This window comes from Leucopleurus acutus, assembly GCF_964270905.1.
Source record: "Leucopleurus acutus genome assembly, chromosome: 2".
Classification (NCBI taxonomy): domain Eukaryota; kingdom Metazoa; phylum Chordata; class Mammalia; order Artiodactyla; family Delphinidae; genus Leucopleurus; species Leucopleurus acutus.
This window is the reverse complement of record NC_139143.1, coordinates 111105552-111132299: the sequence shown is the minus strand read 5'-3', so window position 1 is coordinate 111132299 and position 26748 is coordinate 111105552. Positions and strand designations below refer to the sequence as shown.

At 44.5% G+C, this 26748-nt stretch overlaps 1 protein-coding gene across 1 annotated transcript in view; it reads right to left on the bottom strand.

Annotated features, from left to right (window-relative positions):
• The window catches only part of BCAR3 (BCAR3 adaptor protein, NSP family member), a 116832-nt gene that overhangs the window by 74343 nt on the left and 15741 nt on the right, over positions 1-26748 (bottom strand). Inside the window, exon 3 of the mRNA XM_082834055.1 lies at positions 4838-4877. Within this exon, the coding sequence (XP_082690181.1) occupies positions 4838-4877 (40 nt within the window). The remainder of the gene's footprint in view (positions 1-4837; positions 4878-26748) is intronic.

Below are 26748 nucleotides of genomic sequence, written 5' to 3'. Positions count from 1 at the left end.
GGTTAAAGAAGTAGCCCCAGGAAAAAAATGAAAAGAATGATAAAGAGTGAAAATGAAAGTAGGTTTCATAGGTTCAAGAGGCATTGCTAAAGTGAAAGCACGGGGATCATAATAGCAAATGTAGGAGGGTTGCGGGTAAATCTCCAACCTTTTGAGGTAATACGATGGATGGGCACTTATTATCTGCCACATCCTTGGTCTCAATGTCTGAGACACAACATAAAATGCCACCCTTGTTCCAATCGATGTGGCAATTTTATGATCAAGAGTGACAGATTAATTAAGAACCCCTTACCACTTGCAAAAACCTTTCCGCTCCAGCTTATCACAGGCAGAGGGGATCCTAGAAGTCTTAAACTAGAAGGGACATTGGCCCATCCCCTGGTTTTCTAGTTGTGGGGAAGATGGAACCGATCTCGAATGGTCTTGGCCTGCGGTGGCTCGAAGCAGGAATTTGGTTCCCCGGCCAGAGACTGAAGTCAGGTGGCGGCAGGGGGAGTGCTGAATCCTAGCCACTAGACCATCAGGGACAGTGGCCAGTGACAAGGCCCTGGCCCACCAGCTTTGTAGAAATGAATTCCCACAAAGAGACAGAAAGTAGTGAAATAAGTGTTCATTAGGAGGAAAAAGGATACATGTGAATAGACTCATACAGGCAGACTCAGAGGAAGAGTCATGCCCTCATGGTAGTTTGAATCACTTTTACGGGGCATTTCTTCCAGGTTTCCTTTGGCCAATCATCTTGCTTTGCCTGGTTCTGAGTCTGTATTTGGTTTATCTCAGGGTCTTCCCCTGTGTGTGTGCGCGCGCATCTCTTAGCCAAGATGGATTCTAGCAAAGAGACCTATATGGGTAGGTTGGCATCACCTACTATGGTGTGGTGCCCCCTCCTTTTCTGACCTCCGAGGATCCTTTCTGCGCCTGTGTAGTGGGGAAGGTCTCCTTGACTTCGAGGATGAGGAATATGGGTCTCTTTATCCCTTATCTGGGCAGGGCTCAGCTTCTCCTCCCTCCTGTCTCCCTAGAAGGGGACAAACTCCAGCTGCTCAGCCTGGGGCCCACCTATCTCCTGCCTCAGAACCCACAGAGAGAAGGTGGAAAGTCCAAGGTCATGCCGCTAATTAGACCAGAGCGTGGACCAGGCTCCCCTCCCTGGAGGGTCCTAGGGGCTGTGTAACTTGGAGTCTCCTATTGGAATGCTATCTGGGAAGGATAACACACTGAGCTATTACCATGTATTCACATTTTAGTACAATTATTTTTATCAAATGTTCTAAGCAGCTACCTGACACAGGTCTAAGAAATTAGACACAGAGTAAATACATTTTAAAGGCAGTAAAAATATGGCAAAGACTAAATGGGGGGCAGTAAGCAGGTAAAGCAGCCCAGAAGATAAACTCTACTGAACAATTTTGCCTAGGGCTATTTCCTCTGTTTTAAAAAAAAAAAAAAAAAAGTTGGTTTTTATCTAGGGTAAGGTATGCTAGGTACGCGGAGGAAAATTCCAGAGCTGCACACTACTAGCCAAAGTCACTACCTTAAGAGCAAGAGGAAGGTGCAGCTGCTTGGAGGTTTCTGCTTTCCAGTCTGGAAGAAGTGGTCTTGTTCAGATATAGTGAAAGAGAAACAATTATATTTGATTACAGAAAAGGATCTCATGACTCTACAAAACAGTTAAACTCAGACCTTCAAGATGATCATGTTTTAAGCTACTGGGTCGGTGGGAGTGGGGAATGTGGAGAGAGGAGGGGGCTAGGGACACAAGGAAAAGGTGAAAAAGAAGAAGAAGAAAAACAAAGAAAACTCCCCTCGCTAACAGTCAGAATTAAAGAGACAGAAACAGTGGAGAATAAGATTCCAAAATCCCTGGGGGTTCTTTGGATCTATTCAAATTTTCTTATCACATCCAAGCAGGGAATTCATCACTTAGGGTAACCAGGTGCCACTGGGAGGCTCCAGCAGGAGGTAAGCCTGCTGAAGAAATGAAAGAACTACCAAACAGCCCTAGGGCTTCCCCGCCAAGCACTTTTCCCTCCATTCCTCACACAGAAGAGCTCCTCGTAACCTAGCAACCACCTGCCGGGTCCCCTTTCACGCTGCCTTACTGACGTGCAGCAATGCCAACTGTGGGAAGTGCTAGGAGGACACAGAGTACAAACTGGACACGACTGAACTGTGGAGTCACTCCCTCTCTCCTGCCGCGACACAGCAGCCCCATCACCCCGTGAAGTATGGGTCAGCTCAAGTGCTTCCTCTCGCCCAGACACGAGGAACCAGGGGTGGTCCCAGACCTCGCTCTTAATCAGAGCACTGGGAAAACCAGGTGAAGACGGTTAGAAAGTCTCCATGGTAAGGGAGACTTGGGAAGGCGGCTCCTAAAAGGATGAGAACGGCTGTCAGTTGGCCCCAACTGGGTGCTTCTACTGCCGAGATGATACCCAGTCAGAGATCCGCTTGCTCCCCGCCCCCCCGCCCGCCCCCATTCTGAGGTCACAATGAACTGCTAAAACTCTGACTCTACCAGAAAGGGTCCTACAGGAGGCAACGTACTTTACATAGAATACGTTTGTCCGTGCCCGAGAAAGGGGATGATAGGGAAGAAACAGCTCAAAGTCAGAGGGCCAAACTGCATCCACTTTATCTGCACCTCTCACCTCCCTCAATCATCTTCAGCCACCCTCCAGGCTCTAGGCACCAGCTGGCACAGATATACGAGGGCTTGGAGGCATGGGCTGGTCAGCAGGGCTCAAGAGGGTAGCTAAGTCTGAAATGCTAGGACGGGCCTGCGCTGGCCCAAGACAACTGACACGTGGGTCCATTCAGACCTTGAGGCCCAAGGCCTCTGTGAGTGTGTTTTCAGAGCTTTAGTGCCCATGGAGGCAAATGAAAATACCCTACATTCACTCAGCAAATCCCCAAGCCATTCCTCCAAACCAAGGGCAAAGTGAGAAAGAAAAAAAAAAAAAATGCAATGCATCAAGGAGGGACGTAGAGATATCATCTCTAAAGCTCTGACCAGATTCAGATGAGGATGGGAGGAAAGAGTAACCTTCGGAACACCTCAGCGAGTCCTCGAAGAGGGTACTCCTGGAGCCACCAAGAGCAGTTCTGTCACTGCCAGGGAAGGCAGGGGGAGCCCAGCTAGACGGAAGCACCGACAACCTCACACCTCTTCTCAGTCAACACGACAACTCACAATGACCAATATTCATGAATGAGATGCAATAGCTTAGATAACACTAAGTAAGTCAGTCCTTCCCAAAGCCTCTGCTTAGGTTTAGAATTCATCACTGGATTATCTTAAAAAGCTGGGACTTCAGTGAAAGAAAAAACTGAATTATGGAGTAAGGGGAGCGGGTGAGCACAGCTTGAGTGAGCCTGCAGCGGGAGATAGCCAGTTTCTGGAACATGGCATGCAGTGAGTTCTAAAGGACAGCTGTGATTTACACACTGCAGAAGTCTAGGGCACATTTTTTATGTTATGGTCAAGTCAAATCATAGTTCATGTGGATAGTGTCCCCAAATTCCTTGCAGTGTACAACCTGCACAAAAGCGTATGTGATGCAGCCAACACAGCATTTATAAAGCCCTGACCAGAGTCTGACACAGCGGCCCTGCTGGCTTAGGATTACACGTTGGCTGCAGTTAAGCTACAGCTCAGACACAGTGGGGGTAGAAGAGAGGGGAAAAATAAAGTCCACCTCCATTCCAACAAACTTCATTATGACTGCCTCCGGTGGCCACGTGGTTCTACTAGAGTTTTCTCCTCTAGGAGAAGCTTTAGACCTTCCATTCTCTGGTCGAAAGGGAAGAAATGCCAAAACCCTGGGGCAGGCACAGTCACAGGCACACAAAAAGCAACAGGCCTAAATACTCCGAAGCCAGGATGCGGGAATAATAAAGACGAAATGTGGCTCCTAGGAGGCAAGCACCTTAAGTCCTAACTTGTACCCTGATTTCTCCTAAAATTTAATGACATATTTTTGTTATGAGAAATCCGAGTTCTCTTTTCTGTTGTAGGTGCCAGACGTAATTACAGTTCTCGAAAATAAAATAAAATAAAACAAAGATACACACCTGAAAAATGGGGGGCGGGGGACAGAAGTGAAAAGCATCATTTCTTTCTGTTCAGAAGATTGTTTAGAAGCGTTGAGTATTTAGACGCACCGTATGTCAGCCCCACTGGAAAGTAAAGTATTACACAGCTCATGGTCCCAGATTAGCCACTGAACAAGAGGGTGGCTGCTGACATGGAAAGGATGGCTCAGGAAGCCTCAGGGAGCCTTCAGTCCTCCACTGAAGGTGAACACAGCTTCACAACTCCTGTCTGCCATTCCAAAATCCAAAAACTCTGAAAACTGACAATTTTAAATAATTCATTTAGCAGCAGAACAAACCCAACCTCATTTGGTGGCAAAATGTGACCTGAACTAGGTAAAATCATTTGTAGTCTATTTATCCCACTTCATGTGAACATTCTCACATTTCACTGCTGAAATAATGGGCTTGATTGTGGGATGCTGACCCCAGCTCCCTTTGGGGGTGTTATATATATATATGTACCATATTACCTTTCTAAAAAATTCTGAAGTTTTAAAACACATCTAGCCCCCAGGGTTTCAGATAAGGGGAAGAGTTTGTAAACTTATAATAGGGTGACATAAGACCCCTGCAAAGATTACTAAAAGCCCAAAACAGTCAAATTACATCCTGGTGGTTTCAATCTAACCAGCTTCCTACACAAGCCAGATGGTGACATTATCTGGCAACACTGTGTTAGAAATGGGAAATCTATTACCACAGGCTCCTTACTACATGTTAAATCCTGGTTTCCTACCTTCACATATTCCAGAGTTGGGTCCAGAAGATGCTGATCCCTGAAAAGAGAAAATATAAATATGAGAACAATTGGGAACAATGCAATCTTACCCTGGGTAAAATGTACCCAACGTGATTTCACCCTATTCATTCACATTATTAAGATGGCCCCACCTCCCAGGCAATACCCACAGCAGACAGATAAGGAAGTTACAACAGACAGAGATTTCTTTCACGGGTGTCTCCACGGGGTGGAGGACGTATAGGATACCACCATGACCTCAGTCTAGAAGCTCCACATGTTTTCCTGTCAAATTCAAGCTCCAAAAGTTAGACTCTTCATATGTGGTAATTCTAGATTCACTCTGAGCACAGAAATTAGCCTAACGGTCCGAAGCAAAGAGCTGTGAGAGATGCGAGTAAAGCAGGGCTGGATGCCCAAACCTGCAACACTTTGGACCAGGCAACTGTGTCACACCCACTTTGACAGAAAACGGAGGCTCAGGTGGGCAGATCGGCTGCTCAAGGTCACCCAGCACCCGGGTGAGTGAGTTCTGAACCCAGCTCTGCTTCTAAATCACCTTTCTCTTTTGCTGTCAAGCTGAGCAATTCATCCTAATTTTCTTTGGTGCCCCGGTGTTTTTTCTCTCCCCATTTAATGTCTGCTCACGTCTATCATAATACTGTTAGGATTAACCAGACAATTAAAAGTAAACAGCAGTGGTGTCACTGAGGAGGCTGACTTATTATAGTGGAAGAGGATCTAAGGCAAAGGAGAAGAGGGAGAGACATGAGAGCTGACGTTTCCAGCACCGGCAGAGTTACAGCAAAGTGCCCCCCTTGACAGACTATGTGAAAAGACAGCTGCCTTCAGAGACTTAAACTCCACAAAATCAACACACCACCCTGCAGAGACGGGATCATTTCTTAAAGGACAGAGTGGCTCTGTAGCCGATAGGAGTAGTCTTCTTAAGGTGGGGGAGGGGTGTCAGTATACCTACAAAGAGGACGCATCCTTCAGAAGGCGGGGGATCACTACCGGCAAGCAGCTGCCTCTGGAAGGGTGAGCTCAACCCCAGACCCTCGGGGGCTTGGATGCTTCCCTCTGTGGAGAGACTGCAGCCCTTCTCCCCTGAACAGGGGCAGCAGGACCCCTGCCGGGACACAAGGAGTCGATCCCACAGCTCAGGGGCACACCGTCTTGTTGTGAAATGGATCCAACCCCCAAAGCTATTCCTGGAGTGGTCTGTCCACTTAGGGCTGCACACAGGGCACACGCACAGAGGCAGGCTGGCTTCGGAGATGCTCCTCTCGGACGTGCAAACAGATTAGGTTCTGAAATGAGTCCCTTTGTAAGGCCAAAGTATCCGAGAGGGGCTTAAGCTCAAAGTCCCTGGTGCATTTCCATCAAAGAGGGGTATAAATCAGTCTTTCAGAGCCTGAAAACCAGGCATACTCTTTGTCTCCAAGCTTGTGTGTGTTAATCAGGCATCTTTTCCCAAAGCAGCCGAGTCCGTCTGCTGTGCTGGGTCACCACCTCTTCTGCTGCAGTCTGGACATTGCATTGATGTCATCAGACTTCGCGACCATGGGACCACCCGGCTAGTGACTAAAAACTTTGTCAGCAGGGCTTTGGTCATACTCCCCTTTAAATTCGAAAACTCCTGGTTTTCTACTGAATTAACATTTTAGGCTTATAGGCGTCCGGTCTTATTATAATCATCTGGCCCAGTGGCCTGGCCCTGGGCATGCAGAAAGATGTTAGAATCACTGAAATGCTGTTTCTCATCTTCTTCACGTTTCTATTTTTACGTAAGTTCTAAAATGTACATTATATACATTCAGACACATATGTCAATGCATGGATAAACCGTGTAGGTGTGTGCTTTTTAAACCAATGATTTGGTCTCGGGATCTCTTTACACTCTAAATAATTGAGGACTCTGAAAAATTTTCTTCATGTGGGTTATATCTACTGATTACTGATATTAGAGATTAAATCCGAGAAACTTGCAAAATATTAATACATATTTTTAAAGTAAACCCATTATATGTTTAAATAAATAACATTTTAATGAAAAACAGATATGTTTTTCATAGCAAGAATTTAGTGAGAAGAGTGACATTGTCTTACATTTTTGCAAATCTTTTAAACGTCTGGCTTACTAGAAGACAGGTAAATCCTCACATCTACTTCTGCATTCAATATGTCGTGATATGTCTTGGTTGAAATAAATGAAGAAAATCCACATTCACAGTTATGTAATTGGAAAGGGAGGGATATTTAATAGACTGGCATATAATTATGGATGTTCTACTTTGATAACATGCCAAAACTTGACAAGTAGTAGTTTCTTAAAGGTTAGCTGTGATGTGGAATCTGAAACCATACCTCTTACTCTTTTCCATCTGTCCTGCACTTTGAATGGACACTTTGTCCATGTGTGATTCCATAACCACTATTCTGGGAAACACTGGTTCACTGAGTTATACAGATTTTCCAAATTTTGACCCATTTCATTATCATGTAAAAGAAGAATCACATTGGTTAATACCATCACTGATCTCATCAGAAGTTACTAGGTATTGGGAATTGCCAAGCTTATGGTCGAGGATACAAGCCTTCTAACTTGAAAGCTTGAATTTTTTCATTGGCAACTAACATTGTCAAATATTTTCCCTGAGCTCCATTCCATTCATTTTGGGGAACCTATCTGCCAAATACCGAGACCACACAGTCATGATCGGCAATTTTAACTCTTTTTTTTAGGTGATCAAAGGTCATTCTTTTAGTAAATTCTTTTTAGAATTTTGTCCAGGATCTGCTCTTCGCACCAGATTTAGCTGTAAAAATCCTTTTCCTTTTACCTACTGAAAGCTGAAACGTTCCTCTCTCCCTTTCTCTAGAGATGTACCTGAAAACTCTGAGCTAGTTCTCTCAGGATAGACCCCTCAGACTCTCTTGGGGAGGGTGTGGGACAACCAACACGAGTGCTGTGTATGAGTGGCTCCTGAGGCAGCCCCAGCTGCAGCAGGGTCGCCACTCAGAGATGGGGTCACCTCAAGGCAGGGTGGCCCATGTGAGACAGGCGGGGACCTGGGACCCATTACTGCAGTGCTTGCACCTGGACAAATATCTCCTGGAGCAACGGAATATAAAGAAACTATAAAGAACTAAAGATAACTGCACACATGCACAGTTGGGGCAAATTATGAATAAGATACAAAAAGGCCAAAACCCAGCTGCCACTTCTCAGGTGCCAGGAGCAAAAGCAGGGTACTGCGCATGAGCCCTGCACACAGCGCCACCAAGAGGATGGGCAGACCACCTAATCCACTCTGGCCCGACCCACCGATCTGCGCCTGCGCTCACCCCGTTTAAGGGACCAGCTCTCCCCCACTGAGGGAGCGAGCAAGGGTACCTGTTACTTGTTTTCACTCCCTCGTGCTGCAGCACGAGTCCCAATAAAGCCTTGCCTGAATTTCTTGTCTGGCCTCTCATCGATTTCTATTGATTAAAGAGTCCGAGGACCCAAGTCAGTAACATACCTGCTCTCCCCACCACCCTGCTCTCCTGCCCAGAGACCCCGGCACAGGAGCCTGGGGTGTTCTCCCAAGTGTCTCCCCAGCCTCGGATGAACTCCCGTGTTCCTATGGCGCTCCTCCACCACACACACTTCTTTTGGCAAAAGAGAAGGAAAACAAGAGCTGCTGGTTAGGGATAAAACTGAAGTCCCCTCTTGACCCCGCCCCCAAATGAACTCTGCTAAGGAAGCCTTGCTCATTCTGTTCCCAGAGCAGAGGGGGATCCAAGTTCTAGTTCAGTGCACCAAGGGGTGCCCTAGTGGATCCTTGTATTCTTCTACTCGTCCTTTTTTTTTTCTTTTTTTTGCGGTACGCGGGCCTCTCACTGTTGTGGCCTCTCCCGTTGCGGAGCACAGGCTCCGGGAAGCGCAGGCTCAGCGGCCATGGCTCACGGGCCATGTGGGATATTCCCGTACCAGGGCACGAACCCGCGTCCCCTGAATCGGCAGGCGGACTCTCAACCACTGCGCCACCAGGGAAGCCCCTACTCGTCCTTTTTAGAGAGACGAGGGAAGATAAGGAGAGTATGATAAAACTGAGTGAGTGTGTTATAAATCCAAAAGCTTTAAAAATCATTGCCTCGAACCAAATTAAAATTATATTTAAATGCAGAAGTGCTGTGTCTCCTTTCTCAGCCAGCCTAACCCTAGCCCTAACCCATCTAACCAGAAAGAAGACATGAGCTGGAAAACATAGCAGTTGGCCCTGTAGCCCCAGCCTCTAATTTGAAATCGAATACCCTATTATTCATACAGGACTGTGCCACAAACACTCCTTAAACCATATCTTTATATTCCCCAAAAGAGATCACTAGAAAACAAACACAGAAACTTGGCAATGTAAATGAAAAGCTTTTTTAATCTTTTTTTTGCTTATGTCAATTATGAATCCCCACCCATGTGAAACCGTGATGTTGTGTGCATCTCTCTTTACAACTGCAGAGTCTGGCAGGCACCGTGGCCCCTCTGTCGGGCAGGCTGCCCCGCTGAGCGCCATCCACAGACCGCAGGAAAGCAGCAGGATGAAACTGGACTCTCCTGTTATTTTGTTCTTAGGTTTATTAAGTTTTAAATAACATCACTGTGTTTACTCTGGTTAAATCATTCTTTCCAGCGTCCCACTTTCTTAAGTTCATACTGAGGGATGTTTAGCTGGGAGTCACAGAAATGTTATACATATTTACTATTTTAGTTTGTTTCTCATCGGTAACCAGGTTAATAATATCCTCCCTCTTAAAAGGACACTTGATGTATAAGTGGTTGCTATTTTGAGTGAAGAGGTTTTCTGTCTTGAATGCACAAACAAAATTTCACTAACATAGATCTTTTCTGAGCAGTTCGAATACAGATGGAGATGGAAGTGCCCTATGCCTGTCTTCAATTAGAGAATGTTTTAAGTGAATGGATGTTTCCTTATTTAAATACTATAGACTAACTTAATGGCTAATGGTGTTGCCACACAAATGTCCCTTTGGATAAAACATAAAACGGAATTGCTTGTAATACATGATTATTTCATACAATGGAGGGATGTGAGAAACTAGATCCAGCTATTCCAGACTGAGGCTCCCCTTAAACTCCACGCACAACAGTGATGTGCAGAGCTGGCACACTTCCTCTGTGCAGGTGGCATGGTGTTTCCATGCATGTTCACTGTATGTTTATTTATTAATATATGGTCTCTCCCTCTACAAGGTGAGCAACCCAAGAGTAGTGATGTGTCTACTTCATGCCCAGTATGTCCCACAGTTCTTGCATTCATCCCACAAACATTATCAAGCATCTACAATATGCTATGCAGTTGGCCAGACAACAGAAATACAAGAACCAAAGACAAAGGCCCTGCACTTAGAGAGGTTGCAGGCAAGTGGGGAACACAGATCAATTGATCCAGCACAATTCAAGTTAGCGAGAGAGTGTCAGTGGGAGGTTTGAGGGCTGAGTAGGGACTTGTCCCAATGAAGAAGCTGTGGGGTAGGTGGTGATGAGACATGCCCAGGCAATGAGAGAAGCACGTGACAATATGGTACGTCTGAGGAACCACAGTGTTGTGGAGTTAATTCCCCGCTGGCCCAGGCCACCATCATCTCTTCCCTGGACCCCTGCATTACCCTCCCCAATTCTACTCCATCTCCACAATCTCCACGATAGCAGCCGTGCTACTACTCAGATCACTCCCCTGCTCAAAATCCTCTAACATCTCCCATCCAGTCAGAACAAAACCCTGAGGTCCCCACCGTGGCCTTCAATGCCCTGGTTGTCATGACCCCAGCCAGCTCTCCAACCTCATCGTGTTAGGCAGAATTTCAAAGATGCCCCCTCCCAAGATTCCTGTCCCTTGGTGAGTCAGTCAAACACTAATCTAGGTACTGCTGTGAAGGGATTTTGCAGATGTTATTAACATCGCAAGTCAGCTGACATTAAGACAAGGCAATTATCTGAGGGGACCTGACTTGAAGAGGGAGAGGGATTTGACATGAGGGACCCTGTTGCCAGTGTGATGTTATGAGAGGGTCTGTGATGAGGCCCAAGACACAGAACCTCCAGGAGATGGGAGCTGCCCCTGGCAGATGGCCAGGAGATGGAGACCTCAGTCCTACAACTGCAAGGAATTGAATTCTGCCGACGACCTGAATGAGCGTGGAAGCAGATTCTCCCCCAGAGCCTGAGGTGAGAACGCAGCTGCTGACATCTTGAGTGAGACCCTGAGCTGAGAACCCAGTTGAGCCATGAAGGACTTCTGCTCTACAGAAACGGTGAGGTAACAAACAGGTGTTAAGTCACCAAGTTTGTGGTGGTGTTACTCAGCAAAAAAACGCTAATACGCTTGTCCATTCCATCCAAGCCCTACTGACTTTTCTTTCTGTTGCTCAAACACATCAAGCCGGCTCCTGCTGCTGTGGCTTGGCACTTACTGTTCCTTTGCTTGGAATAGTCTCCCCAGATATACTCGAAGGCTCACAGCTCTCAGGTCTCTCTCAAACATCGCTTCCTTAACCATCCCATCTAAATGAGCACCACCACCCTCTATCCCCTTTTCTGGCTTCATCTTTTCCCATATTATCTGATATTATATGAAATGTTTATTTGCTCATGGTCTGTCTGTTTCCCAGAATATAATCCTGAAAGAGTGGGGCTTTCTCTGCTTTGTGTACCTTGGTGTCCCCAGTACTTTGCACATAGCAGCTGCTCAGAAACCACTTGCTGAATTAACGAAGAAAAGAACAACTAACGGAAGCACAGGGCTGGGGGAAGCAGCAGGACTGGTGGGGGTTGGGAGACCAGGATGAAGAAGAGGCAGAGCCAGATCATAAGGGGCTTGGACGCCACGTAAACACATTTAGACTTTATCTTGAAAGCAGTGGGATTTGTTCAAGGCTCTTAAGCTGGAGAATAACCAGAGATTTGTGTTTTAGAAAAATCCCCCTGCAGCAGTGTGGAAAACAGATTAGTGGGGGGCAAAGCGGAGTCAGGAAGACTAAAGGAGAGGGTACTAAAGGGGTCTGGGTAAGAGATGACGAGGCCTGGATTAGAGCGATAGAGGGAGTGGGGGGATGGTGTACAGACTTGAGAGACTTTTAGAACTGTGAATAGATAGACCTTGGTAAATGGCAGGATTTGGTGGGTGAAAGGGAAGAAAGAGGTAAGGACACTCACTGAATTCTTTCTAAGGGAACTGGGTAGATGGTGCCTAGCACTTGGCAGGGACTCCATACATTTGTTAAGAATGAATTAGCAGGGACTTCCCTGGTGGTGCAGTGGTTAAGAAGCCGCCTGCCAACGCAGGGGCTATGGGTACGAGCCCTGGTCCGGGAAGATCCCACATGCCGCGGAGCAACTAAGCCCGTGCACCACAAATACGGAGCCTGCATGCCACAACTCCTGAAGCCCATGCGCCTAGAGCCCGTGCTCTGCAACGTGAGAAGCCTGTGCACCGCAACGAAGAGTAGCCCCTGCTCGCCGCAAGTAGAGAAAGCCCGTGAGCAGCAACGAAGACCTAACACAGCCAAAAATAAATAAATTAATTAAAAAAAAAAAAAAAGAATGAATTAGCAAACACCTCTGCCTCAAGCACCATACTGTACTAACTAGACTACCAGGTTCTGAATTAATAGGACTTTACCTCATTACCATCCATGTTCCAGTTAGCAGTCCACACGATTGCTGCCGTTTAGCTACTGAACGTCTCAAATAAGTTCTCCTTCCTTCTCAACAGATAAATAAGATACTTTCAGGAGAGTCTTTCACATCCCTCAGATTATGAACACATAAATCTTTCCCTTAAAGTATGATGAAATATAACATTTAAGGGACCCCTTCACACCAGCAAAAGTAGTTAACTCATGAAGGAAAGCCAGAGAACAGCAAAGCCAAGTAGCGGTGCAGAAGCTAGACAAGAGTGCCCGATTTTGGGCTTCCCTGGTGGCGCAGTGGTTGGGAGTCCGCCTGCCGATGCAGGGGACACGGGTTCGTGCCCCGGTCCGGGAAGATCCCACATGCCGCGGAGCGGCTGGGCCCGTGAGCCACGGCCGCTGAGCCTGCGCGTCCGGAGCCTGTGCTCCGCATGGGAGAGGCCACGACAGTGAGAGGCCCGCGTACCGCAAAAAAAAAAAAAAAAAAAAAGAGTGTCCGATTTTATATAACCCTTTGGTCTTCTCCATCACCCCCACCTCAGTTGCCACTGCTTGCTTATGTCTTTTCCGCAGGACTGTAAGCTCCCTGAGGTCAGCGGCTACCTCTGTCTTGTTCACCAATGTGAACAAGCACGTACAAAAGTATTTGTCACACAGCAGCCAATTAATAAATAAACAAGGACAAAAATGCACAAATGAAAATATAAACCACAATTAATCACCCTTATATCTATATAATCCAAATAAGGCCTCAGAAAATTCGAAATTTCTACGATGGGACCTCCCTTTGCTAAATCTGGTAGACCAGATATTCTCAAAATTAAATGATAATCAAATTACAGATGTATTTCCAAATACATGTTGAAGTCACAAGAAAGGGAAAGTCTCAGGAAACACATACAAAACAGATACAGAAACAGAACAAATCAAGAACACAAAACGTGAACAACAGCAACAAAAGGGTAAGGAGGAAAGCAGGGAGGCTAAGCCCTGGGTTCACACGAGTGAGCAGCTAACCCGAAAGCCCCACATAACACCCACCTGAACCATCAGAACGGGACTACACCACCCACTACAGAAGGAATGTGCTAAACACAACACAACACGAAACACAAAACAAGCTCTAGCAAAGGGAACCAAGGAGAGCTACTGTCTCCACCACAGATTCCGATGGAAAAAGATAATAATAGTCTCCCCTAAGAATCTGTAACCACAAGTAAGCCTTTGGGATTCATGTTTATATGACCTGCTTTGACAGAGAATCCAAAACTGAAAAAAAATTAAAGCGTCTGGGTTGGTGGCACCATTAGCAAGGAAACAATGTAAATCCTTTCTGGAGGAAAACTAGATCTGCAACAGAAAGCTACTCAGGATATCCACAAGTTTGGTTAAATACAAAAATTCCCTTTCAGAAATAACCATATACATGAGAAAACAAGCCCCAACGACTGAAAGTTAGCAGAAATGACAGTAGATTGAAATCCCCAAAGACTTCAGATATTGGAATTTCAGATATAAGCTATAAAATAATGATGTACGATAAATTTTTTTAAAAGATGGAATAAAAAAGTGACCTAAGAAGAAACAGGCAGACATAAAAATAATCTACTATAACTTCCAGAAATAAAAAGCTAATTGATCAAAATATCTAGATATAAAGAATTATAAAGATAACCTTCTAAATAACTTAGACATGACTAGAGAAAACATTTATGAATTAAAACAAATATATAAAGAGATTATACAAAACACAGCTCAGAGAGAAAAGGTGAAGAATAATATAAAAGAGACATTGAAGGTAGAATGAGAAGGCTTAATTAACCAGAACTCTAGAAGGAGAGAATTGAGAGAAAGGCAAAAAGCAATACTCAAAGAAATAATGATGGGAAATCTTCAAAATTAATGAAAGATACTAATTATCAGATTCAGGCATCCCATGAGACCTAAGCAGTGTAAACAAAAATAAACACATTGTAATGAAACTACAGACCACCAAAAACAAAGAGATCTTAAAAGCAGCAGAAGAGCAAAGAAAGGCTTCCCCGAGATCAATGACAATTAGACTGAGAGCAGATTCTCATCAGTCAAAAGGGAAAGTGAGGAGCACAAAATTTCTTGCCCAGCAAACTACCTAGAACAAGGGTGAATAAAGACAATTTGAGACAAATGAAAATCGAAAATACCCTTCAGGAAGCAGGAAAAGGATGCCAGAAGGAAAGCTTAAGATCTAAGACTGAGTGATGCACGAAGAACTGGTAAACACGCAGGCAACTCTAAACCAGCACTGACAGTGCAAAACAAGACAAATATCTAATAACAGTATGGTGGTCCTTCAAAAACTTAAAAGTAGAATTACTACATGATCCAGCAATTTGCCTTCTGAACATATACCCCCAAAAACTGAAAGCAAGATTTTGAAGAGATATTTGTGCACACATGTGCGTAGCAGCATTACTCACAGAAGCCAAAAGGTAGAAGTAATCCAAGTGTCCATGAGTAGATAAATGGATAAACAAGATGTGGTATATACACAATGTGGTATATATACCATGGAATATTATTTGGCCTTAAAAAGGAAGAAAATTTTGACACATGCTACAATATGGAAGAAACTTGAGGACATTATGCTAAGTGAAATAAGCCTGTCACAAAAAGTCAAATAACTGTATGATTTCACTTATGTAAGATACCCAGAGTAGTCAAAATCATAGAGACAGAAAGTATAATGGTGGTTGCCAGGGGCGGGGGAAGAGAGAATGGGGAGTTGTTGTTTAATGGGTGCAGAGTTTCAGGTCTGTCACACAGAGTGAAGTAAGTCACAAAAAGAAAAGGAAATATATTAATGCATATAAGTGGAATCTTGAAAAATGGTACAGATGAACCTATTTGCTGGGCAGGAATAGAGATGCAGACGTAGAGAATAGACATGGGGACACGGTGGGGAAGAGGAGGGTGGGATGAATTAGGAGATTAGGTTTGACAAAAGTACACTACCATGTGTAAAATAGGTAGATGGCTAGTGGGAAACTGCTGTATAGCACAGGGAGCTCAGCTCGGTGCTCTGTGATGACCCAGATGGGTGGGATGGGAGGGTGGGAGGGAGGTCCAAGAGGGAGGGGATATATGTATACATATAGCTGATACACTTCATTGTACAGCTGAAACTAACACAACATTGTAAAGCAATTATACTCCAATAAAAATAAATAAAATAGGACTTCCCTGGTGGCTCAGTGCTTAAGAATCCACCTGCCAATGCAGGGGACACGGGTTCGAGCCCTGGTCCAGGAAGATCCCACATGCCACGGAGCAACTAGGCCCATGCACCACAACTACTGAGCCTGCGCTTTAGAGCCCGCGAGCCACAACTACTGAGCCCATGTGTCACAACTACTGAGCCCATGTGCCACAAGTACTGAAGCCTGCACACCTAGAGCCTGTGCTCTGCAACAAGAAAAGCCACTGCAATGAGAAGCCCGTGCAACACAACGAAGAGTAGCCCCCGCTTGCAGCAACTAGAGAAAGCCCGCATGCAGCGACAAAGACCCAACACAGCCAAAAATAAATAAATTTATTTAAATAAAAAAATAAATAAATAAAGATGAAAAGAGTTCTGGAGACTGGTTGTGCAACAACGTGAATGTACTTAACATTACTGAACTGTGCACTTAAAAATGGCTAAGATGGTAAATTTTATGGTATGTGTATTTTACCACAATTTAAAAAGAGAAACTAAAACACAAGGCAACATTGACGTATGAGCCAAGTGGAAGGTATCCAAAGCTTATGTTCTAAGTCCTGCATTGCTCAGGAAAAAGGAGAGGTATTGTTTCACTCTATTATGTTGTTTAAAGTCATATAAAAGTATTTTTTAAATAACCACTAAGTGAATAGGAATAGAGTATTTTTTAAAAACCAATTTAAAATAAGGCAATTAAAAAACCCCATAGGATAAAAAAAATGTACAAACAGTACAGACATACAGAATAAGAGGCAGCTATAAACCCAAACGTATCACCAAACATGGTAACTGTTGACCAGATTAAACTCACAAGACAGATTTTCAGAATGTAGGATATAGTACCTGTAGGATACAGTTAAAGTGGTATTTTGGAGGAAACGTAGAGACTTAAATGCTTACTTTTAGAAAAGACTGAAATTAATTCAGTGTCCAGCTTAAGTTAAGAGAACAGAACAAACATTAAAAAAAGACTAAAGATAAAAAGAGCAGAAATTAAATTTTTAAAAAATGATACAGTAAGGGAGCAACAAATGAAGCCTGGTTCTTCAGAAGCCTAGTAAAATAAACCTCTGACACATATAATCCAGGGGGAAAATGAGAGAAGGCACAAAACAATAGAGAAATGAAGTGGGAGCATAATCATAGATAACAAGAGAGCACTGTAAGAGAATACTATGAACATCTTATGCCAATAAATTTGAAAGCTTAGGAAAAACAAATTCCTGGAAAAATAATACTAAAATAGACTCAAACAGAAAATCTGAAGAGTCCTATAATGATTAAAAACTTGAATCAGTTGTTCAATATCTACAGACCTGGATGGTTTTTCTAACCAGGAAGTTCTGCCAAACTTCGGAACTTATTACTTTGAAAATGAGAAACCTGAAAAGAAGGATACTATAAATTTGATATCAAAAGCACACTAGGTCAATAAAAGAAAGAAAAGGTAGCCTAGGCTAATCTCACACATGAATAGATACGAAAAAAATCCTAAACAAAATATTGACAAACCTAATCCAAGATGTACGACATAATCAAATTGGGTTGACTCCAGGAATATAGGGTCAGTTTAACATGAGAAAATCTATTCACCACATTAACATTAAAGGATTAAAGGAGAAAAGTCATTTTGGGCTTCTAATTGATGGGGGGGGGTAAGGATTTTAAAAAATATCATCATCTTTTCATGATCTCAGCAGGGAAAAAGCTAACTCTTCACAAACTAGAAATAAAAAAGGACAAGTGTACCTATGAAAAACCTCATTCTTAATGGTGAAGTATGAGAATCACTGATAAAATCAATCAATCAAACAGAAACAAGACAAGGATGTCCACAATTACTGCTTCTGTGCACCACTGTCCTGGAGGTCCTAGTCAGTGCAGTTAAATAAACAAAAGAAATAAAAGGTATAAGAATTGGAAAAGGGAGAACAAAACTGTCATGATTCACAAATGATGACTGTAGAACGCACAGAGAATCTACACGAAGCTGCTCAGTACAGCAGGGTTCCTGGATATGAAAGCACTGTGCAAACATCTTCAACTTTAAAACTTGACTCAGGTCAGGGACTAGAAGGCTTATGTGTCTGGGATGGAGTTCTTGCTTGTGGGTGTTCATTCATCACAAATGAACCCATTCCTAGAACATATAACTGAAGTGCAGCACGAAAAGACGTAAGATGGGTGTGACCAGCAGGTTGTCTCTCTGTTTACATACATGTACTAGTAGGGCCAAGGAAGACCAAAACTGCAGCCTAGGGGTCTGCTGGTTCACCATTTTTAACCAACCCATGTACCCGGGCACATCAACCATCAGGAAGGGTGAACCCAACGACCAGGAGAAAGTTCGCCCTTCACTGGCAACCTCAGCCTCTTTGCATGTGGATAGGGCCTTGGAACCTAGAGCTGTCAGTCACCCTTTGTTCTCCAGCATGAAGCTCAATTAACAACTCAATATCTTGGGGAGATGTGGGGATGGAGCGATGGGGCGAGGAAGAGACAGCAACAGGCTTTAAATCTACTAAGATTTTGCTTCCACCGGACGATATTCCTGACTAGACCACATGTTCTTTTAGGTAAGATTAACACGTGGGAGAGTCTAGCATTCTCATTTTAAATTTTCTTAGATGATATCCGGGGTTCGAAGGCCTTGCCTATCTCACCAGCCTCATCTCGTCACCTTGCTCCTTTCATTCCAACAAATCCAAACTATTTGGAATTCCCTGAACCAAGAAGCCTAGAGTCCCCATCATCTTCCTATTCATTCCCATCTTCTCTGACTACTGTTTCCCCTGCTTTCCTCCCTCCCCAGCACCAACCCACAGAATTAATACATCTCCTCAGCACTTATTTTCTATGCATTATAAAACCTTATTATAATAATTATAATTCAATACGGCATATGTACTCCTGTCTATCTCCCTTACTGGACTATGACCTCACTGAGAATAGGGACCATATTTTATTTTATTCACCTCTATCCCCAGACACAGTTGCTCAATCAATGTTGGTTTGAATGAATGAACGAGTATGAGTGTGTGTGTGTGTGTGTGCGTGCGTGCGCAGAAGATCTAGAATCTAACCCCTCCCATCCACCACACTCCATGGGTTCACCAAGGGAAGAATAACACTGGAGAGAGAGAGAGAGAAGGAATAAGAGAGAAATGTTGTTCTTGGACTGATGGGCCTCCACATGAAGGAGATAAGTTAGCCACAGGCCTGTGACTGAGCCATGATGGCCTCACAGAACTCCCTCAGCAATGGAAGGTCACTGCTGTCAGGGCAGCGCCTGGCTCCCCAGCCCCACTGAGACTAGATGTTTTCAAAGTGGTCTTGAGAGGCTGGCTGCTTCAGCTGAAAATGAATCTCTCTGGATACATTTGAAATGCCAGGGAGGAGGTTAATCAGGGAGATAACCAAGAGGACAGAGAGTGTACTACAGGGCCATTTCCAGCTGTTTATGGGAAAATGAAGAAATAGATGGTTAAAACAGGGTTGGCCTGGTGGATAGAGATATGATATCACTTGGAAAAATATGAGCTAGTGTGTAGTTTAGATGGACAGTTTCTCTGCTGATACTGGCAATCACATTAAAGTCTCAATAAAGAGTTACTTTCTCATTCGAGGTGGGGGCATATTATGTGCATTGCTTTGAAAATTAAAAAAGGGATGTAGCCTGTCAACACTTAAATCAAGTCTACTTGGATAAAAAAAAAAGCCGCCCAAGGGGAAAAAAAGAGAAGTCACCCCAAAAAGCCAATTCTGGAATTAATTAGAAACTATAATAAAATATGCATATGATTGTGCTTTGGAAAAAGGGATGTAGCTTTTTTCTTGAATTTTATTTTATTTATTTATTTTTTATACAGCAGGTTCTTATTAGTGATCTATTTTATACATATTAGTGTATACATGTCAATCCCAATCTCCCAATTCATCACACCACCACCTGCCACCTGCCACTTTCCCCCTGTGGTGTCCATACATTTGTTCTCTGCATCTGTATCTCTATTTCTGCCTTGCAAACTGGTTCATCCGTACCATTTTTCTAGATTCCACATATATGTGTTAATATACGACATTTGTTTTTCTCTTTCTGACTTACTGCACTCCGTATGACAGTCTCTAGGTCCATCCACGTCTCTACAAATGACCCAATTTCGTTCCTTTTTATGGCTGAGTAATATTCCACTGTATACATGTACCACATCTTCTTTATCCATTCGTCTGTCACTGGGCATGTAGGTTGCATCCATGACCTGGCTATTGTAAATAGTGCTACAATGAACATTGGGGTGCATGTGTCTTTTTGAATTATGGTTTTCTCTAGGTATATGCCCAGTAGTGGGATTGCTGGGTCATACAGTAATTCTATATTTAGTTTTGTAAGGAACCTCCATACTGTTCTCCATAGTGGCTGTATCAATTTACATTCCCACCAACAGTGCAAGAGGGTTCCCTCTTCTGGGATGTAGCTCTAAAAACAGAGAACTATAACACTTCTAGATGTGCACTTAAGAGAATATATTTTGTTTCATCACCTTGCAAAGTAAATATGAGATTTACTCTTCCACATCTCAAGACATATTTCTTATTTGTTAAAGGAGGCTCCCTAGCAGTTGAAAGGATTGAGGTTGGTGCTTATTTTCTATTCTTCTCCCAGGGTTAACACATGACATGAGGAGTTCCTTTTCGCTAATACAAAGAAGCTGAGGGGTATTCCTTAATGATTAAGCCAACAGATCTGCTTTAGAGCAGATGAGTGGTCTAGCCAGAAGCTCACTGCTCTGTAGTGGGGGAATTCATCTTCCATTTTTGTTGTTTAGACCTAAAAACAATTCACCAGATGGGATCTGGGCAGCCAAGTGTGACCACTTCCCTTGGTCCAATTATTAAACTTCAATTAATGCTTCTAAAATCACATTAGCTTTTTTGACAACCATAATATACTGCTGACTCATTCTGAGGCTGCAGTTACCTAAATCCTGAAATATTTTTTCACATGTGGCTATTAAGCCGAACCCCTTACTTTTACTTTGTGTTTTGGACTCTAGTGCAAGTCTCTGTCTCTCCCCATAGCCCTTCTAGGTAGGTTTGGTCTGTTGTTTCAAAACGCCAAGATCTTTTTTGGATCTTACTTCTGTCACTTTGACATTAGTTATTCCTCCAAGATTCATACCATCCACCAATGTGATCTTTATGTCAGTACCACTGTCTAAAAGATATTTTAAAGTTGGCTAGAAAGGGGCTACGGACACAGCCTACAGCGCGCTTTCTGTACCATCATCTGGCCCGAATCTCTCTCATCCTAAGGATATCACCGATGATTGACATTTGCATATACACTTTCTCAACATTCCTCTAATCTACCAACAAAGTAACTCCAGGAAGGAAAGTTAATCTAGTCTGACTTGCTTTTGGCAAAGCCCTGCTAATTACTTATGGCTGTCGCTTCCTTCACCAAGTATTCAAAAATCATTGTTCTAATAATCCTTTTTAGAATACTTCCTGAGAAGGATGTCAATCATACCACTTTATAGATTCATTTTATCTCCCTAGTTCCGTTTTTGAAATTTAAATACTTAATCTATCTGCATCTTTCCTGTCGCTCTTGGTGACGCCAACATTTCTCCAATGTTGTATGCTGGTTTGATGGTCTCAGCCTCAAGCTCCCTCTGTCTTCTTGGGCCTTGGGGCTTCACCTCATTTGGGGGCATCACAGCCTCTTGTCACGGCCTCATCTACTCTCTTCCTTCACCTCTATCCTACCCTTTCCAATCAGAGAAGTCATTTCCATGGCAGAAAAAATGCAAGCCAAACAGCAGCTCAGCAGTTTGGTTTCTCTCACATCCCCCCTCTCTTTGGTTTTATTATTCCAAACATAATTTATGAAAGCCCTTTTCGTTACCTGTAGCATTTTTCACAATCCTCTGCTCACTCCGCACTCTGGTTCTTTCACAGCCCAGAAGCCACCCTCTGATATGGGCCTCGGCTGCATGGCCCAACCTTTCCTAAGTCTGGGGCCAAGGCCAGAACAGCACAGAGGAAGTGGCGGCACAGACGAGGCATGCCCTGATGGAAGGGTTACCTAGAAAGCACAGCCTGCAATCATCTGGTCAAGGAGAAAAAGTAACACAGATACCTGGAAAGATGTTAGGGTCAGAGGTCAAGAAAAGCAGAATTGCTTATCAAGCTAGTGGAGTGATACAGAAGGCTAGCTACACTGTGGATGGGAAGTTAGGTCAGCAGCAAAGAGAGAGAACAGGTGCAGGTAAGCTCAAATGGTTCCAAACCCACATCCCCTTCTCCCTGGGCTATGAGCTCCTCAACTGGACAAAAGCCCTGGACTGTCTTTGAATCTCTAGCATAAAGCCTGTCACACAGGTGCTCAATGAATTCATCAGATTGGCCCTGGCTCATCAGACCACACTGGGGGGATCCTGTAAATGGATCAGTCCAGGCTGGAGACAGTTCTTCCTACGCATCCTTAAACAAGAGAGCTCCCTGGATGGTCACATACCTGTTGCTCCTTTGAACTGTGGGCAGCATGTTGTTGTCACTTGTCCTGAAATGCGTTTCCCTTTCAGAGCCTCAGACCATGAGATCCTTGTTATTATTTCCCTCAACTTGGGGAATCTTTCCTCCTACAGCCCAGGGTAGACTGTGGATGAGGACACGATTCTCTCCCTGGCTACCAGAGATCCCAAGGCCTGGTTGCTTCTCAGACTCCTGCTTCTTTCACTTCCAATTCCTGCTTCTATGAGTCAGTTTCTATCTCATCTGAAAATACAGCCATGCCTGATGAATGTGTTCATGACATATTCTAAAAGAATGGCAATTAAACCGCCTCCTCAGGCAGATTCCCTAATCATGTTAAAACAGCACCATTTAAATATCCTACGTATTACACTGTGGTGAGTCTCTACAGGAATCCAAGGCTAATACAAAGTGGTACTGGTTGATGAAGATTTGACGCGGTCATGGGTTAACTTGTGCTCGGCAGAATTCTAGGACAGCATTAAGTTAAAAGCCACTGTTGAAAGCTTAACTTGGCGGCAGTCAGTCAAACTGAATAGAGTAACAACAAGAAAAGCCGTATCAAGGCCACTATGTCTCTTGGCAGGCACAGAGGGTCTGGAATCAGTGAATCATCAGGCTTCAGGCTGGCTAAGCCCAAACACAGCACTTTTGATAAAAGCAGATGCTTTGTTTGCCTGGTATCTATCTGCCCCTCCTCCACTCCCACCCGCCCCGTCCACCCTGCCCCCAACCATTCCTCCTCCCCTTCTAAAGGAGTGTGTTTGTAAAGGTTTCTTCTCAACTAATTCAAAGGCAGAATACAAGTGCTATGGTTTTGAGCGAGCCTCTGCAAGGAAAGATTTCACTCAACCAAACATATATAGGAACATACACCCTAGGCCCCTTTTCCAGGGCAGGCACCTTGGAAAAGCAGCCCTCACCCCTCAGGCACAAGCCTGAATGTCAACCACAGTCGGCCATGTACCTCCTCTTGCCCACAGAGCTGTCAGGGAACGTGTAGACCCGTCGGGGAAGGAACTGCGGGCTTAATCACCTTGCTGCTGACACAGGCCCACAGGAAGGGCAGCCCCGGGGACATGTCTGCTTTAATCAGATCAAAAACTTTTTAAAAAAGAATCAAGTAATGAAAAAATGTGCTTTGTTTTATTACATGCTTAAAAGATTAGATATTTTCCTATTGAATTTTGTCTCTCATCTTAAAAAAACCCCACCTTCCTTTGAACACCAACCCCGTGCGGCTCCTGCCTCATTTCTCTGCTCCCCACCAAACGCCCAGCCTCCTCTGCTGGCTCCCCAGAACAGTCTGTGCCACGATTCCTCAGGGCTGGGTCCTAGGGGCCCTTCCCTTTATGCTTTACACAGCTCTCTCCTTTGCTGACAGCATCCATTTCCAGCTTTGATATAATTTCTATGCAGACTCCTAACTTTATAACTTTTAGCCCAGACCTCTCTCCACAGCTCCAGGCTCATAATACCAACTGGTATTATGATTAACACCTCCACTCAGACACACACACATCTCAGACTTAGCACAGGCAAGACGGACGTCCCGATTCTCTGCAATCTACCGTCACCTCCTCCTCCCAGGAAAAAGCCGCCCAACAACCAAACGAAGCCCTGCTCTCTCCAATCTTCTCCGTCTCCGTAGATGGTCCCACCCACCCCCCCGCCCCCAGCTACCCGAGCCATTCTTGACTGCCCCTCTCCGTCATCTCAGTCCTAACCCTCGGTATGTCCGGTAGACTCTACCTGCAAAACAGATCTAGAATCCACCCACCTTCATCTCCTCCACTGTCATCCCAGAGCAGACCCCACCGCTTCCCGTACTGCTGCCATCACCTCCTGCCCTCTCTCCAGCTTCTCTTCCATCAATCACTTCTCCACTGAATCTTCTAAAACGGCATCAGACCATGCTATTCCTTTGCTTAAAACCCTTTAAAGGCTTCCCTTGGCCCTATGGAGAAAATCTAAACTCCTTAATGAGGTCTAGACCGGTACTGTCCGATAGAAATACAATGTGAAAAACATGTAACTTAAACTTTTCTGGTCGCCAGTTGAAAAGAAATAGATGAACTTAATTTTAATAATCTTTTAACCTAATATTTCAAAATTATCAATACATAGTAACATAAAAATATGAATGAGGTATTTTACATTCTCTTTTCATATTAAATCTTCAAATGTTCCCTCCCGCAGAGAGCCGTTCCCTCCTCCCAACCCAAGGAACTCAGGGCTCTCTGATGTGACCTTCCTTGCACCTCCTCATTCTGCAGTTATGTATCTGTTGATGCATTTGTCTGCGTGCCACCTAAACTGGGCAGTCCCTAAGGACAGGGCCCACATCTATTTTATTCTCCACTGGGTACCTGGTACCTAGCACAATACCTGGCACTAACTAAGCTCCATAAATATTCATCAAAGAATAAACAGTGAAGACACTGACATTAAGTACTACAATCAGACGAGGGCTGGGCCAGTCCACCAAAGGGAGGCTCTGTTCTGGGTCTCAGCACAATGGTGTGCTAATCTTTCTGTGCACCGATGTTTCTGTGCACCTGTAAGCACAAGCGGTGGCCAAGATGCACTGCTGTAGGGCAGCTCAGAGCAGACCCAGGTAGAGGGATTCCAGCCAGACTCCCGTCAACACGTGGGAAACTTTCTCCCCCATTAGCCGCAGGCATGGAACGTGATCTCAGGTTACACACGAGGATTAAGAGCCTCCCAGGAGGAAGGAAGGGCGGAAACCAACATCTGAGCCCCTGCTTCATGCCAGGTCCTGGGCTAGGTGCCCTCACTTGGGATTGTATTTGACCCCCACAAGCCACCCTTTGAGGACGTGGAGATTCAGAAAGGTGAAGGAACTTACATAAGGTCACAAAGCTACCAGTCTGGTTGCTGGAATCAGCATCAAGGTCGCTAGCAGCTTTCTTTGATGTCCAGGGCTAAATCAACGTCCCAGCAAAAGTACCAATGGCCTTCAGGGTCAGGCGTCACACAGCAGAGTTGGCAGGAGAAGAATAAACAGCTCTGATCAGGTGGAAGCTGAGACCTGCTCCACCCAGAGCCCCAGAAGGCGGTACCAGGCTCAAGAGTGAAAGCCAGAGTGCTGACACTCGGTGGAGCCTTCGTGTTTAGTGACCAGTGAACCCTCACAGCACTCCTCAGAGGGGATTATTTTCACCCTATTTTATAGTTTAGAACTTGCCCTAGTTCACACACCTAGTAGTGGATAAACAGGCATCTGAACTGAGACCTCTCAGTTACGTGACTCGTGTTCTCACCTCTTACCTCTTACTATGTTTGCAAGTGATTCTGGAACCGCAGATAGTCCGCTGCATAAAGGCTGGGTCAGCATGGAAGGTTTCTCAGCCTTCTGTAATTTGTCAATAACGGCACAATCTGTAAACAGGAATACCCTCAGCGCTTGTGTTTGGGGCCTCAAAGGAGAGAGAGCTTGAAATTCTGTATGCAATCCTGCAGCTAGTCTCTTAGAGACAGACTGGGTGGTGACAGCATTACAAAACTGTGAACAGCAGGGTGGCCATGGCCTGAGGGCTTATCACTCCTGTGGCTCCAGTCCAGGCCCCAGGAAGGATCTCCTTCCAATCAACGAGAGTAACTACAACTTCTCCAGCTCCCATCTCTGGCCAGGCTGGGATGGCTCTCAAATCCACATGTGATAAGAACATGAGTAGTCTGTAACTGCTTAGCGTCTTCTGTTTACAATATGCTTTAACCTATACTGAGGGGTCTGATAAACTCACAGTTTCTGACTCTCAGAAGACTGAAAAAACCTGACTTTTCTCAAACAGCATGCAGGAGGCCAGAAAAAAAAGGACTTAAAGCAAGTCAGTTGGGGTGGGGTGTGAGGGGTTGGGGGAAAGAGAAGATATTGAACAGCTCCACTCAACAAGGACAGCTTTGTGTAATTCTCTGATCATTCTCTTGGTTGCGGTTTGCAATCAGTTGAAAAAAAATGTCCTTTCGTTTTTCCCAGAACAGCTGAGAATGCACAGATCCCAGCCTTTAGGGCTGAAATCATCCCTGCTAGTAGAGGATTTAGGACTACTGTCAGGCAGCTGGTGGACCTGCAGGCATTTCCTATTCTCTGGGCTCCCCCAACCCTGGGCCGGTACAAGATGCCCAGCAGGGCTGAGCTCACCTCTGACCCAGCTGCTCCTGGCTTCAGCACACCAGGGGCCACCGGAGCCTGGACATGCACCATTCCTCGGAATTCACTAACCCATCCACAACAGCTGCGCTCAAACACCAAGGGGCGTTTCAAAATGTTAGTAAAACTCAACTTGAAAGTTTAAAAATAAAAATTCAATGCACGGGCTATTACATTCTGGAGACATTCTTGGCAGTTAAGCCACGGTTATTCTGCTAACTCAATAAATGTACCTTCTATTAAATAGAATCTATTAGTCTA